The sequence below is a fragment of the Phodopus roborovskii genome, unplaced genomic scaffold (genome assembly GCF_943737965.1).
Source record: "Phodopus roborovskii unplaced genomic scaffold, PHOROB, whole genome shotgun sequence".
Lineage (NCBI taxonomy): Eukaryota > Metazoa > Chordata > Mammalia > Rodentia > Cricetidae > Phodopus > Phodopus roborovskii.
The window spans coordinates 34,846,749-34,862,583 of NW_026125052.1; the positions used below are offsets into that span (position 1 = coordinate 34,846,749).

General features: G+C 45.5%; 1 protein-coding gene across 1 annotated transcript in view; it reads left to right on the forward strand.

The window, feature by feature from the left end:
- Tbcd (tubulin folding cofactor D) overlaps window positions 1-15,835 on the forward strand; it is a 153,977-nt gene that overhangs the window by 18,640 nt on the left and 119,502 nt on the right. The window contains exon 7 of the mRNA XM_051182690.1: window positions 2,407-2,539. Coding sequence (XP_051038647.1) covers window positions 2,407-2,539 — 133 coding nt within the window. The remainder of the gene's footprint in view (window positions 1-2,406; window positions 2,540-15,835) is intronic.

A 15,835-nucleotide genomic window follows, 5' to 3' on the forward strand; every position in this document is an offset into this window, starting at 1 on the left:
GGACACTGACCAATGATGGCTCTGTAGAGTCCGTACTTGAGAGGCGGAAGCAGGACAATCACATGAGCTTTGGAGATCATCATAGGCTACAAGATATGCTCTCTCTATAGAAAAATATAGGAAAGCAAAAGATAAAGCAAGGCCTATTTCATGAAGAAAAAGACATTTGGGACAGAAAAGTTAGAAAAATCCTACATATGAATTCTAGTGATGCATACTATATTTTTGCCTTTATAGTGCTATTCTATTATTAGCTCTTTTGTCTGTTTTAGTGCTATTATTATTATTATTATTATTACTATTATTACTATTATTATTATTAGCTCTTTTGTGTTTGTTAGCGTGTGATAGCATGAGCTTGCAGGAATAAGCAGGCAGAAACAGCAGCAGGCGGTGCTCTAGTGTTAGGGATCTTGTGTAAGTTTCTGAGAGCAGTGTCCTTAGTTCTACAAGTGTTAGTTTTTGAGCCGGCCAAAGGTGCTAGGACCCTTAGTTTTATGAGTATTCCTCATCCCTTGGCGGCAGCTGGTGTTCAGATGTAGGTATTGGGATTCCTAAGTGTTTAGTAATGTTCAGTGTTACAGTTTTGAAGCCCTAGGTCTTAAAGCCTTGATGGTTTTCATGAGCAGTAGGGCCTGTAGTTTTTGACCTCTGGCTCTTTATAACCTGACCTACAGCTTTAGTTCCCCACTCTCTTGTCTTCTCTCTACTTTGCTGTTATTCTTTCTTTTGCCGTGGCTGCCACTTATTGAACTGTGGCCGGCGCTGTCAGAGTTGTTGCTGTTCAAAGGCAGCTGCTGTTTGTTGCTTCTAGTTTTTGGTGCTGGCAACTGTCAATCTTTTTGTAGTTGTCAATCCAGCTGGATGCTCTGGTGCTTTTGCACCTTGGCCTGCTGGTGGCTCAACTTTGCTTTTTCTTTAGTTGTCAAGTGGGTAGCTTGTAATATAGCAAGTGACTTTGTTTTTCTAGTGACTTTACCTTTTTTAAAATTTAAAAGTGTACTCTGCCTTGGGAACAAATCTGTGCCTATGAGCCATGGCAAAATGAAGGCTGAGGACAAATACTAGACTGTAGGTGCTGCTTAGGGCAAAGCTTTGGTCTTTTGCTTCATAGTTTGAACAGGAGGACAACTGAGCTTAGGCAAGTATTGGAACATATTGTTTGGAAATAGGGAACCTAAACCCTTGAGCATGTCCTGTGAGGTGTGACCCTCAGGAGGTGGGGTCTTTATCACTCGTGGGGTCCACTTACACTTGCCTGCACATGTCATAGTACTAGCCATTGTGTGCTGAGAGAGTTTGTTACCAAGAGAGTAGATGTAGTTCTAACTGACTGTCTAGATGAGTAGACAGGTATAGTGGGTTTAGGACCCAGGTAGATGGTCAGGGCACTAGAGGTGGGTGGCTGTCTTATTGGTGGTTCCTGTTCTGACTCTTCTCTGAACTGTGGACTCACACAAACCATTGGCTGGTGCATCATGTGACATGTGACTCTCTCCAGGACTCATAGCCTCCCTTCTCTGAGGACAAGTCTACTATTCACTAGGAACTACCTTACGACTCCATCTCCATTATCCTACCTGAATGTCCTGGGACTGTAGTTAGGACATTCATCAGACTTGCTGCCTGACCTACCTAGGCCCTTTGGACCCTGGTCCCTATGCTCACTGCTATACATCTCCTCTTAGCTCCATTTCTTGATACAGAGCTTTCCCACCTGGCTGGCGTCCTTGCTCAGCCCTCCTTTACGAGTACCCTTGAGGTTGTCTGTGAGCCTTCTTTGGAGAAGCACTACCTTCCTCTGCAATCTGTCTTCCAGTCTCTTTCTTTTGGTGTTGCTCTTTTGGGTTGGCTTTTCTTTTGGTGTCAGCCTTGAGAGGGCAGAACTTGGCTTGTTTTTTCAGTTACAAAACCTATATGGAGTCACCCAGCCAGTGGTCTGGGCTCACATTGTCAGTTATATGTTGGGTGGAAGGAAACAACAGGCCGTGCATCATGAGGTGGGAGTTGTATGATCCATAGAGGTTGTGGTGGAGAGGTCCTTGGGTTGGGGTTGGCTGTTGGACTAGGTTGTTGAGGATATATCCTGAGGTTAAGGGAGCTGAGAAGTAGGACGATGTTCCCTGGCTGGGTGGGGATAAAGGTATCCATTGATTTGTGAAGCTGCTGGATGATTTGGGCCCCAGGAGGGAAGAAAGGAAGGTGGTGAGGCCTGTGAATAACTTCGTGAGATATCCTGGTAGGGAATCAGCTGCTGGACCATGATGGTCAGGGTCATGGTTTCTTTGAGAGAGGGCCATGTATGTAGGCAGCTGACCTGGTTAGGGACTGGGAGGAAACGAATGTGGGTGAGTTCTCAACATTGGAGTCTTGTTGAGCATCTCCTGTGTTTGTATTCCCCTGCAGGTTTATCACACGTCCTGATGTCAAACAGAGAAAGATGGCCAGCTTTCTGGACTGGAGCCTGTGTACCTTGGCCCACTCTTCCTTCCAGACCATTGAGGGTGTCATCGCAATGGATGGGATGCTGCAGGCCCTGGTAAGTACCAGGGACAGCTTGTGGATCTGTGGGACTGTAGACATGGGCATTGCTTCCAAACTGATGGGTCATCCCCAAACTGTTGGTTCCATTCACTCTTATGTTCCAGTGACTGGAACATGATGGAATTTGTTTGCATCACAGAGTTGTGTTTTCATTTTCTACTGCTATGTGCTAAGTGTGTGAGGCCCGGCCTGAAGTGGTGGCTCACAAGAGAAAGTCGGTGATATATGCATCACCACTAGGGGGCAGTGGTGCCTGTAGAACTGCAGCCATGTCCCTGGGAGTTTAGTTTTGTTGTAAAGCAATTAGTGAAGCTAGCCCTAGTGAAAGAGGCAGAGGGCTTGAAATCTGATCCTGTTTGTATTAGTGTGTTACAAAGTTTCTAGTATCTATGTTTAAATACAGGCTCTGGGACCTATGAAGAGAAGCCCATTGTGTTCAACCTACCTATTGCTGGTGGTCTGATTGTATGTTGTATGGCTTTTTAGTACTGAGAAGATAAGCTCTAGTGTGAAATCACAGAGAGGGTTTGGCCTCGTGAAAGAGGCTAGGAAGCTACTGGACTAGTATTTGTGAGGTCACAGATGGACTCCTAAAGCTTTGTTTGGTTTTGATGTGCAGTGTTTAGAAGGTTGAGCCTCTCCAATGCTGTTTCTAGAGTTAATGTTTACAAGGTCAGGGAGGCTCTCTGAGGCCATGATATTGAGAGTCAGCATTCAGGAGGAGGGCATGGATTGTCCTAGAAGGTCAGGAGGAGGGCATGGATTGTCCTAGAAAGTCATGGTCTCTAGGGTTCACATTCTGGAGGGTTGTAGATGACCTTCTGAGACTGTAGGCTCCAGGGTCAGAAACATCTTGATTTTCTTTGATTATACTGGGTAAGATTTGAGAGTAGTTCTTGTCCTTGTTCCGGATCCTTCGGAGAAGTTTGGAGACAACCAGTCATACTGGCGTCTTGGGTTTGGCTGTCTGTGCACCTTTACACAGGTTCTGAGGCAGAATGGGCGGTGTTAGGGCCGGGTGCCAGTAACCCTGGGAAGGGGGGCATGGGACTGGGGATAGGAAGGTGAGTAGAGGCTCTTTGGACCTACTGCATTTGATTCTGCATTCTGGTTGCAGGAATGAGAAATGTTCGGTCTCTCTCTATTTTCATTTGTATTGCTGTTGCCTTCAGAGGTCTGCCATTCAAAACACATAGGAAGGAAACCTGGGAAAATAAGGTGTTTTGTGTCCTGTGCTTCTACCCTGCTATGTCAACAACAGTTTAAAAGCAAGACATGATTTGCTCGCTATGAGGACTGTCCCTTCATTTGGGGAGTTCCTTCATTTTGTTATGTCCACAAAGTTGTGCAGTAACCATTGCCTCCCTTCAGTATGGCACTCCACATACCATACAATACTCCAGTGCCAGTGGCCACGGACCTGCATCTGTCTGTGGAGGAGACTTAATGAGCATTTTGCATATTTAGACTCATGGAGCATAGGTTTCTTTCACTGAGCACAGTGTCCTTAAGGTCTGTCCACCCTGTGGCAAGTGTTAGTTCCTCAACTCCTTCACTCCTTCTCCCCCCTCATCCCCCAGACAGGGTTTCTCTGTATTGCTTTGGAGCCTGTCCTGGAACTAGCTCTGTAGTCCAGGCTGGTCTTAGACTCACAGAGATCCACCTGCTGCTGCCTCCCGAGTGCTGGGATTAAAGGTGTGCACCACCAATGCCTGGTTCCTTCGCTCCTTTACTATGGCCAGAAAATGTTTTATTATGTGTCTGGTTTTGACTAATTTGTCTACTGATTAATGCTACTGGGAACATAAGAGGTTTTTTTTTTTTTTTTTTTTTTTTTTTAAATTTATGTTTACAATTCTCTTGGGTATGTAGCAGTAATTTTTTCTAATGTGTATGATAATAGACATTTAACTCAGCCAATTGTGTTTCTGCTCATAGTGTTTTTCTCTCTCTCTGGTAGTGCTGGGGTGTCAGGCTTAAACATGCTAGGCAAGCACTGAACCATCTAGCTTTAGCCAGACCCTGATAGTTTTTTTTTTTTTTTTTTTTTTTTTTTGAGAACATTATTTTTTGTTTTTGAAGTCTTTTTAAAAAAATTTCGGCTGTGGGGCTCACTTGCCTGCCTTCCCGGAGGACCCTGGTTCAGTTCCCAGTACTCATGCTGAGAGATACACAACTCCTTGAACTAGTTCCAGGAGATATGATGGCATCTTTTGGCTTCTGTGAGCACTTGTACACATGTGTGCTTGCACACATAGATGCACACACACATACCCACAAATAGAAGTAAAATCTTATAAAAATTATGGTTGTCTTCACTTGGCAGTTATAGTATACACACACACACACACACACACACACACACACACAGACACACACACACATTTTTTTATAAAATAAATGTAAAAAATATGGTTGTTTTGTCATATTGATGAAATAAGAGTTTCTGCCTATGGTAGACATCTTTGGGATTTGCAAGTACAGATGTATAGCCCTTACCTTGGGAGGCTTTTGTCCCAGCTGTGTGGAGAGGAGACCGAAGAGGGTTTTATTGTGATTTTCATTTTGAGGTTGGCACAAGCAGTGACTAACCCTGAAGGAGAGTGTGAGGATGGAAATGGGAAGGATGGGCAGGGGTCACAGCTGTGTCCCTGCCATGCTTTACAAATCATGGTAGGTATTATACATCTGTGTTTTAGGTCACTGGTGAAGAGGGGGACAGAAATGGTTAATTTAGAAGATTTGGGTGTAAGCAGGTTCTTGATATTTGGTATGAATATTTAAAAATTCTTATTTTTACATTTGCTTGCTGTATGTATGTGCACAAGTAAGTGTGCCAGAGTGCATTTGTGATGATCCATGGGCTTTTAATTGAGTCATTTTCTAAGCCCAGCAGCAGCAGCAGCAGCAACAACAATAATAATAAAAGACTTCAGAACAACTGTTCTTTGTGTTTACCATGTGTTTGCAGTGTTTGTAGTCTTCAGGTTTGATGACCAACTGAGCCATCTCTCTGCCTCTCTACTCTACCAGTTGTCCTCACCAATCCCTACCCCTGGTTTTAACTTTTTTGTTTGTTTTTGGATACGGGGTATCTCTGTGTAGCCCTGGCTATCCTAGAATTTGCTCTGTAGACCAGGGTGTCCTCAAACTCAGGAATCCACCTGCCTTTGCTTCCTGAGTGCTGGGATTAAAGGTGTGCACCATCACTGCCCAGCTAATTCTTGAAACAGGGTTTCTCTGTGTAGCCCTGACTGTCCTGAAACTCCTCTGTAGAGCAGGCTGGGCTTAGACTCAGTGATCCGCCTCCTCTTTCTCCTTCAGAATGGTGGGGTTAAAGGTGTGTACCACCATGCCTGGCTTTCTACATTTCTTAAAAACGTATCATGTCTTACTTTGTAGCCGTGACTTGCCGGGAATTTGTCGACCAGGCTGGCTTTGAACTTGTGGTGATACTCCTTCTTCCTCTTAAGGGCAAGGATTCCAGGTGTATGCAAACACCTATGGCTTGGTTTGAGTCTTAAAATTTTTAGATTAAGAGAATATAGTAGGAAGGTCTGACAAAATGTAGCTGGAGTCTGTTAGTCTGTGGTGGAGCTTGAAGAAAGGGTCTTGGGCCTATCTAGCATGTGTATATGACACATGGGAGGGCAGGCATGATTCATCTCAGGGAATTGATTTTTTAGATTGGTTTTATTTAGCTGTCTGCATTCTTTCTGGGGTTAGGTGAGAAGGATCTTGTTTTACAGCTCAGGTTAGCTTCTGTCTTGTAAACACAATTGTTATGTGTGTGTATCACTGTACCTAGCTAGCAATCTACATTTTTGAGGGGCTTTAGGGTCTGTAGCTAGGTACTGGCTAGCTACAGCTTGCCTCAGGAGTTTCTCTATGCTGCCCATTGCAACAAAGATAGGCTAGCCGGGTAAGCAGGCTTCCTGACTAGGAGAACTAGACTCCTGTGGGAGGTGGGATAATCTGCTGGGTGTTAACTGAAGGTTCGTGGAGGTCCTGGTCAGAGTGCCTGTGGGCTTATGCATTAGGATGTCAGGGAAGTCACAAAAACTACTTTTTGTTTTTTTACATTCTTTGCTCACAGCCTTTGGTTCTTTTTGATCACCTGTTTCTTGTCTCTCTGTGTGGTTCCCAAGTTTTCTGTTTTTCCTTTGTTTGGGAGGTGTGTAGAGCATAGATTGTGCTCAGATACTGGCGGACAGATGCTGTTCCATTCCTTGCCAGTTATGCCAGTGGGTTGAGATTCCTTTTAGTGACTTAAGCCAGCTAGACGTGTGTGCCTTTTATTTGGACATCTTCAAATTCCAGTGTTGAGGGAGAGAAATTCTCTCTCTTTTTCCTTCCTCCTGAGGTGTAAAAAGGGTTCCCAGAGGCTTAGAAAAGTTGTCTCCTACCCCCACCAGCTGGGTGTGTTGGCAAGGGAGGGGAAGATGAGACCCAACTCTGCTGTTGGGGCAGAGTGCTTTAGTGGTTTGGCAACAGCACCTCTGCTCTATCTAGAGAGATTTGCCCTGAGGATGGTGAGCAATTGTCTGACGCAGGCAACTGAAATCCTGGGTCGTGGATGAATGAAACTGTGGATCCACAGCTGTGGTGGTCTCATCTCCTTGGGCTCACAGTACCTGGCTTTGGCCCCCAGAAGCCTAAAGTCCCTGCTGCTTGGGGCAGCAGTGTGTCCCGTCTCCCACTTTGCTGTCTTCTCTCTTTTGGAGGGTCACTTGGGTCTGGTCTGGCTCCAGGGCAGGAGGAAGTTACGCTCAATGGGTGGAGCAGTTTCACCATGGGCTTGTCAGACCTGAAGGCAGAGGGCTGGGTGTCCTGTGCATGATGAAACTTGCAGGTGTATTGTGCTTCAGGATTGCATGTTTCCTTTGATGCACTTGGCTTCATTTTTATCCACCTGTTCATTAGTGTGGGTTAGGCGAAACAGGTGAACCCTGAACAAGTCACATCGAAACTAGGATTGATTTTATTTCCCTCGAAGCGTAGTCCTCTTGTAGCGCTGATTCTTAACTCTTGTGGGAAGGAAACAAGTGCTTGGCAACTTCATTTTTCTGGAAGGCCCCCTTTACTCTTGAGTATTAGCATTAGTGCAAATTGAGGAAATTTGAGAATGGAAAACATTCTTTAAATAAAAGCATTTTCACGTAAATGTGTTTGTGATTTTTCCCTCAGATTTGAAAGTTCTGACCACTGTGGCTTCTCTGCATTTTCTGCAGTGGCCATGGTAGTGAAGGGACTTCTGTTCCCAGAGAGGCTGCTGGCAGGGAAGGTACTGCCAGTGTTGATAGGTAGCAGGAGACCCTCTTTTGTTTACCATCCATTAGCATCACATCTCTTTTTCACAGTGAAGTTTTCTTATTTTTCCCATTTTTAAATTTTCAAAAATTTCCAGGCATTGTGGCACACGTCTCTCATTCCAGCCCTTGGGAGCCCTTCACAAAGGCAGGTAGATCTCTGAGTTCGAAGTTAGCCTGGTCTACAAAGAGAGTTCCAGAATGGCCAGGGCTACACAGAGAAACTACCTCCAAAAAAAAAAAAAAATAAAATTATAAATTTATTTTCTAATTGTCTAATGGTAGGATTCTTACTAAACTTACAGTTTGGATATATATATCTCAGTGACAGAGACAACTTGTCTAGCATGCTTAGAGCCCTGGGATTGTTACTCAGCACCGAATAAAACAAAGCAAGCCACAAAATTCCTGCAAAACCTAGAAACTTCACAAACAATAGTATTAAAACTTACAGAAGTACAGGAGGCAGAGGCAGGTAGATCTCTGTGAGTTCAAAGCCAGCCTGGTCTACAGAGCTAGTTCTAGGACAACCAAGGCAACTCCAGAAAGAAACCCTGTCTCAAAAAATTAAACCAAACCAAACTACACCAAACTACACCAAACAAAAAAAAACCTCAAGAAAGCCAAGGGTCCAGGACCACAGGCCCATCTAAGGCTGCAGCATGGCAGCCACCAGTAGACACGTTGGAGTGTTGTCTCTTAAGTGTGGTTTAAAGGATGAAAGGGGTCAGGTGTCTGGGGAATCAGTGGCTATTGAGTAGATTACTCTTGTGGACAGGCATGAGAGACCAGTGTCATGGACTTGGCTCTGCCTGGCCTTTCAGCCACCTGACCAATGTGTCCTGGCCTTGGCTTCTAAATAGGCTTTAGCTATACTTGGATTTCATCTCTCCTAGTGGCCTGAGGCATAGGTGTGGTACTTTGCTCTATCTGGAAGAGGAGTGACAAACTTCTCTTGCCTCAGAAGTGTGTGGAGACTTATTAGTACCAGTCACGCTGTTTAGACAGAGCTTCGCCTATTATGGTCTTGTGGGCTTTGGTCTCTTTGTAGACTTTGGTCTCTTTTTGTGGACTTCCGTGGCACCTGGTGTCTAGATGCTCAGGTTCAGTATGCCAAGGGCAGAATGTCTGGATGGTTGTGCCATGGTGCTCAGGGTAGCCTTTCATTTTATATCTTCTTATATATTTTGTGAATGTGGTGTGTGCCATAGCACTAACTCGGAGGCAGAAGGAATTCGCTCCATCATATGAATCCTAGGAATCAAAACTCAAGGTTGGCAGCAGCAAGTGCCTTTTCCACCCAGCCATCTTGCTAGCCCCCAAAGTAGGGTTTTGGGTGGAGAAAATGTATGGCAGTTCGGGAATCAAGTACTGAATGCTGTGTTCTGTAAATTCAGGGAAATGAGTTCCAGAGTTAGGCTTTGAGTAGACTGTGAACTGCTAGCTCTGGCTGTATCTGGTTTCATGTAGCTCAGCATTTTACATAGATGAGCCCCATAGGAACATGTCTGTACATTTCCACATTTGGCAGGGGACGGGACTTTGTAGGTCACAGGCCTCATCCTCCTTGTCCCTTTAAGTAGAAGGAAAGTGTTATCTGCCCCTGCTGATTGTGAGCTGGGTTAGTGTTAGAGGCCCAGGAGCCTAGTTACTAGTGCCCCCCCCCACCCCCCACTCCCCTTTAGCCTTGGTTTGTGGCTTTGTTGCAGGCCATTTGAGTACCTCACAACTCCACCCCCTTCTTCTCTCTAGCCTGGCCTATGGACAGGTGTTGACATCTGGTTGCCCATACTTTCCTTGGCCTTCCTTCTCACGTGCTTCCCTCAGGACTTGGCTGTTGACACCTCATCTCTGATTTGCCCTTGATCTTTGTTTCCTGCTCTCTGTCCTTGTTCTAGAGCAGCCATTCCGTGGGTGCACTTGAGACACTCGGAAGTCACAACCTCACCTCATGCCTGTTGTCCTCCTCAGCCTTGTGAATGTGGGAGGCTGACAGTGGTGTGTGTGCGTGTGTGTGTGTGTGTGTGTGTGTGTGTGTGTGTGTGTGTGTGAGAGAGAGAGAGAGAGAGAGAGAGAGAGAGAGAGAGGTACAGAGACGGACAGACAGACACTACAGAGTAGGACTGTCTCTGCCTGTGACCTCCATGCCTGCTGTGTTGTTTGGGTCTCTTGTCTCCCTTGTCTTGTTTGGAGCTTCATCTGTCTTTCCAGCCACCCCTCCACGACCTTCTTTCCATCCCACAAGTCTTCATTTTATTAGTGTGGTCCCATAGTCTTGCCCTTACTCGAGCCTACCCCATGTGCTGTCCTTGATCTCTATCTTCTGATAGGGTGACAAGCCATCCTACCCTAAAGTACTTCCATGGGGCCCTTAGTATCACTCCTTCTCTATTGAGTTCCTCATAGTTGTGTGCTGTTCCGTGGTCTAGACAGGGTTCTCTGTATATAGTAAGCTGCCCTTCAAGGGACTAGGGAGTGAGAAGCATCAGAGGGAAGACCTGCCAAGGACAGGTTGGGGTGTCTTCCTGCCATATGAGCATAGAAGATGGCAGTATGTAATCAGTAGACCAAGTTTTCCAAGGTGGGCAACTGGCACTGTCTTCATGCTCCTATGTGGACTAGGAAGCTCAGCTGATGAAGCTTTGAGCATCTGTGTGGCTGGTGACCAATGTCTGGTTATTGGAGAAGCTGGGCCCTTTGTAGCCAGTGTGTTAACCGGCTCCCTATAGGTCATTACCTCCTATAGGTAATGGGTTGGCCAGCCCCCTTACAGGTAATGGGTTGGTCAGCCCTCATGGCTTTGAGTCATGCTCTCACTGTGGGACAATAAAATATCTGTATGAATTCCCTGAAATTGTTCCCTCTGTGTCCTTTTCCAAAAATTTTGGGCAGTTGACATTTGTTCTGACACTTGGTTCTTTTCACAGATCCTGTAAACTGTGGTCTATGTGTATAGTCCATATTTTGGACTAGATCATTCTAGTGGCCTAGCCCTGCCAGGCAAGCCCTCTATCTTGACACTCGCTATGTTTTTTGTGTTATGACAGAGGGCCTGGGACCTGTGCGTTCTGTAGTATCCCGAGGAATCTTTGGAGGGCCTTGGTGTTACCCCCTCCCCACGCCTTGCTTTGAACTAACTCATCATCCTAACTCCAGCTCTGTAGTGATGTGATTGTAGACATGTGTCACAATGGCCTTCTTGATCAGTCTGTTACCTCTCAGCCAAAGGTGATGCTGGCTCCTAACACTAACCCTCCCTTCCATGTGTCGTCATTGGTGCTCTGCTGAAGACATGATTTTTGGTACAGCCTCAACCTATGCTTTGTTCCTTGCTCCTTTTGTCTCCCTCACTTCCACATGGGGCCAGTACTGACCTTTCCTGCACTGGGGAAATTTGGGCTTTGGTCTCTGACTTCAGGTGCCTAAGCCATACTGGGCATTCCTCCATGTGCCCAGCTGCTTGGCTCTGTATGCACAGCTCCTGCCTTTGAAGCTCCATGGTGTTGGGATACTCTCAACCTAGGGCTGTCTGTGGGAGGAGTGTTTCCACACTCTTTCAGATTTGTCAGTTGATCGGTGAATGGTTACTTTTACCTGAAAAAGCACTAGTAGCAATAACGCAGAAGTGAGGGGCTGGAGTTATCTGTGCTTCACATTGTTTGGTTTCCCTGTTGTTTAAGGCCTTTCCTATTAGTGAGTTTTCTTTTCACATCATGGAGACTGCAATGAGTAATTGTGTTTTGGTTGCTATGAAGAATTGGTTCTCTATAACTGGCAGTGCTGGTACATGCTAGTAATCTAGCCCCCAGGAGGCTGAGGCAGGAAGGTCATGAGGTCATCCAGGACTGTATAGGGAGCTCCTGTCCCATATAAATGGTGTTTTAGCTTTCCTTTGTATGAAATTCTCCTGTTAATGGGATAATTTCTTTCATTTAATTGTTGGAAGAGGGGGCTTTGTTTCTTCTAGTAAGGAAATTCTCTCTTTCCTGGAAATCTTGCCTCTGGGATACAGTCAGGCCTGAAACTGCCCAGTGGGTGGTCCATATACCCTGAGAATTTGGGCCCATCCTGTAATTCAGAAGTGGTTCAGAGGCTCTGGCATCCAGGGGCCACTCAAACTAGAAATGTCCAGTGCTTCTGTGGTTATAGGGCTACTCAAAGATCTGGGGCTATGAGAGAGGCATGGTAAGAAATACCTTCTCTGATTCTAATGAGCTATCTGTCTTAGTCATTGACTACCGATTTCAGCAGTATGCCTGTTAGGCAAGTGATGCCTCTGGCCTGGATGTTGCTCCCGGGGCTGGGTCCTGCCCTGTATCTGAGCGCTTTCTCTCTAGGGCCAGTTTATTGCTGGTCTTGGGATAGAAGCTATCTCTCACTTTTATTTTTATAAGCCAGTAGATGTGCTAGGCCTCAGTTTTTTAGGCTCTGTTTTGTGGTTTCTTTCCCCACAGTGCTGGAGGAAGGGGCTTTAGGAGTACTCTGTTATGGATGCCTTTGCAATGGTCAAGCATCACTGAGGGCCAGGTCTGTGGCCTAGACTGGGAGCTCAGCCTGGGGTTGGCTGTGTGGGTTTTTTGGCAATCTTTGCCTGGGTTGTGACTTCCTGTGTGAAAGATCTACCTGTACTGGTTTGCCAAGCTTCTCACGATGGGGAACTCTCTTAATTTTAGGACAGAGCCAAGGAGAATCGTTTGCCTTGTGCCTTATCCTGTCCGTGAGGTGGTATGGGTACAGCAGTGTCTTTCAGAACCTGTAGTGAAGTGCTCCTGGTACCCTGCTATTCTAACGCTGTGCTTTGCATTTGGTCTAGTGCTAGTCAGTGTTCCCAAGGTTTGAGATTGGTGAGCTTCTCAGAGACCTTGCAGTTCAGTGACAGCCACACCTGAGCAGGGACCTTTCTCCAAGGGCCTGGGGTGGAGTTGTTTTTCTTGGCTTGAGTTTGGCAGTGCCTTCAGGGAGCCTCAAACCAGCACCTCTTGCTTGGCAGCAGGGTGAACTTGCTTCTGTGTGGCTCTTCAGCCTGTGATTTACAGGGCTTGGAGAGCATGCCCCAGGGAGGGGAAGCTAGCTTGGGTGGGGAGCAATACGAAGGTGCAGTGGGTGAGGATGATTACTGGGAAACTCGTTTTGTTTGCACCTTGCACCGAGCTAGTTTCTAGAACAACAAAAACAGACTTGGTTGCTCCTCCTGTGCTGAGAGGTGTTTTTTCCAAACGGCTGGTGGTATAATTGCCGTGGAGCTGCCTATGCTTTTTAGAAAAGCAGGTGGCACTATGTTGGTTCTTATTTATGCATCCTCAAAAGTGGGGTGTGTGTATGAATCATTGTGAACGCTCAAGTTCCTCTGAAGTTGAGAGTCACTCTCCCCAGGGTAGGGCAAGCACTGATCAACACGGGAAGGTTGAAGTATTATGAAAAAATTTTCTTTAAGAAAAATGAAGTACAGCCCATGCTGACTATAAATGTGCGATCCTCATCTCCCGCTCCAGCTTCCTAAGTGTGCTGGACTGCCTTTTATATGAAAAATCAATCCTGTATTCATTTTTCCCCCTTTTTCCTGGGTGCCTCATGGATAGCTTTTCCTCCCCTGGGACAGGGTTTTACTGAATAGGTCTGGCTGTCCTGGAACTCGATCTACATAGTTGGTTGTCTTTACTCTTTGGGAGTCCTCCACCCAAGTCCCAAATAAATACATGGAGACTTATTCTTACTTACGAATGCCTGGCCTTAGCCAGCTTTTCTTTCCTTCCTTCCTTCCTTCCTTCCTTCCTTCCTTCCTCCCTCCCTCCCTCCCTCCCTCCCTCCCTCCCTTTTTTCCTCCCTCCATCTCTCTTTCTTTCATTTAATTATTTTTTTCTTACTTTACCCCAGTTCTCTATCACTCCTATCCTCCCATGCCCCTCATAGAAACCACCATCTCATCCCTCATCTACTCCCCAGGGAGGGTGAGGCCTTCCATGAGGGATCATCAAAGTCTGTCAAATCATTTTGGGATAGGGCCTAGGCCCTCTCTACCGTGTCTCTAGGCTCAGGGAGTATCCCTTCATGGGAAATAGGCTCCCAAAGTCTGTTCGTGCACCAGGGATACATCCTGGCCCTTTGTCAGAGATACCATATACTTTCCAGGCTTCCTAACTAAGACCCATGTTCAGGGGGTCTTGGGTTGGTCCAGTGCTGGTTTCCCAGCTGTGTCTGGGGTCCATGAGCTCCCCCTGTTCAGGTCAGCTGTGTCTGTGGTTTTCTCCAGCCTGGCCTTGACCCCTTTTCTCATCACTCCTCCCTCTCTGCTACTGGATTCCAGGAGTTCAGCACAGTGTTTAGCTGTGGGTGCCTGCTTCTGTTTCTATCAGCAACTGGATGAGGGCTCTAGGATGGCATATAAGGTAGTCATCAATCTTATTATTGGGGAAGGTCTTTTTTTGATTGTTAGTTGGGGTCATCCTTGTAAGACTCTAGACATTTCCCTAGTGTAAAATTCTCTTTAAACCTATGATGACTCCCTCTATTATAGTATTTCTTCTTTTGTTCTTTTTTATTCTTCCCTTGACTCAATTTTCCTGCTCCCTCATGTTCTCTCCCCTCCTCTCCTTCTCTTTCTAACTCCCCCCCCCAATCCCCCAGCCTGTTCCAATTTGCTCAGGAGATCTTGTCCCTTTCCTCTTCTGTGAGGGACCATGTATGTCTTTCTTAGGGTCCTTCTTGTTTCCTAGCTTCTCTGGTGGTGTGGATTGTAGGCTGGTCTAAAATCCATATATGAGTGAGTACATACCATGTTCATCTTTTTGTGACTGGGTTGCCTAACTCAGGATGGTTTCTTCTAGTTCCATCCATTTGCCTATAAATTTCAAGATTCCATTTTTTCCCCCCGCTGAGTAGTACTCCATTGTGTAAATGTACCATGTTTTCTTTATTCATTCTTCAGTTGAGGGACATCTAGGTTGCTTCCAGTTTTGGCTATTACAAATAATGCTGCTATGAACATAGTTGAACAGATGTCCTTGTTGCATGAATGTGCATTTTTTGGGTATATGTCTAAGAGTGGAATTGCAGGGTCTTGTGGTATACTGATTCCCATTTTCTTGAGGAACCACCAAATTGATTTCCAAAGTGACTGTACAAGTTTGAACTCCCACCAGCAGTGGAGGAGTGTTCCCCTTTCTTCATATCCTTTCCAGCATAAACTGTCATTGGTGTTTTTGATTTTAGCTATTCTGAAAGATGGTACCTCAGAGATGTTTTGATTTGCATTCCCTGATGACTAAGGATGTTGAGAACTTTAAGTGTCTTTCAGCCATTTTAGATTCCTTTATTGAAAATTCTCTATTTAGTTCTGTACCCCACTTTTCAATTGGATTATTTGATGTTTCGATGACTAGCTTCTTGAGTTCTTTGTATATTTTGGAGATCAGCCCTCTGTCAGATGGGGAGTTGGTAAAGATCTTTTCCCATTCTGTGGGCTGCTGTTTTGTCTTGTTGACGGTGGTCCTTTGCCTTACAGAAGCTTCTCAGTTCAGGAGATCCTATTTGTTAATTGTCAACTCAGTGTCTGTGCTACTGGTGTTCAAGGGTACCTCCCACTTTCTCTTCTAAGAGGTTCAGTGTGGCTGGATTTATGTTGAGGTCTTTGATCCATGTGGACTTAATTTTTGTGCATGGTGACAGATATGGATCTATCTGCAGTCTTCTGCATGCCAGCATCCCGTTGTGCCAGCGCTATTTGTCGAAGATACTTTCTTTTTTCCATTGTACAGTTTTAGTTGATTTTTCAAAAATCAGGTATTCATAGGTGTGTGGGTTAATATCAGGGTTTTCAATTCAATTCCATTGGTCTACCTGTCTATTTTTGTGCCAATACCAAGCTGTTTTCAGGACTATAAACCTATAGTAGAGCTTGAAGTCTGGGATGGTGTTGCCTTCAGAAGTTCCTTTATTGTACAGGGTTGTTTTGGCTATCCTGGATTTTTTGTTTTCCATATAAA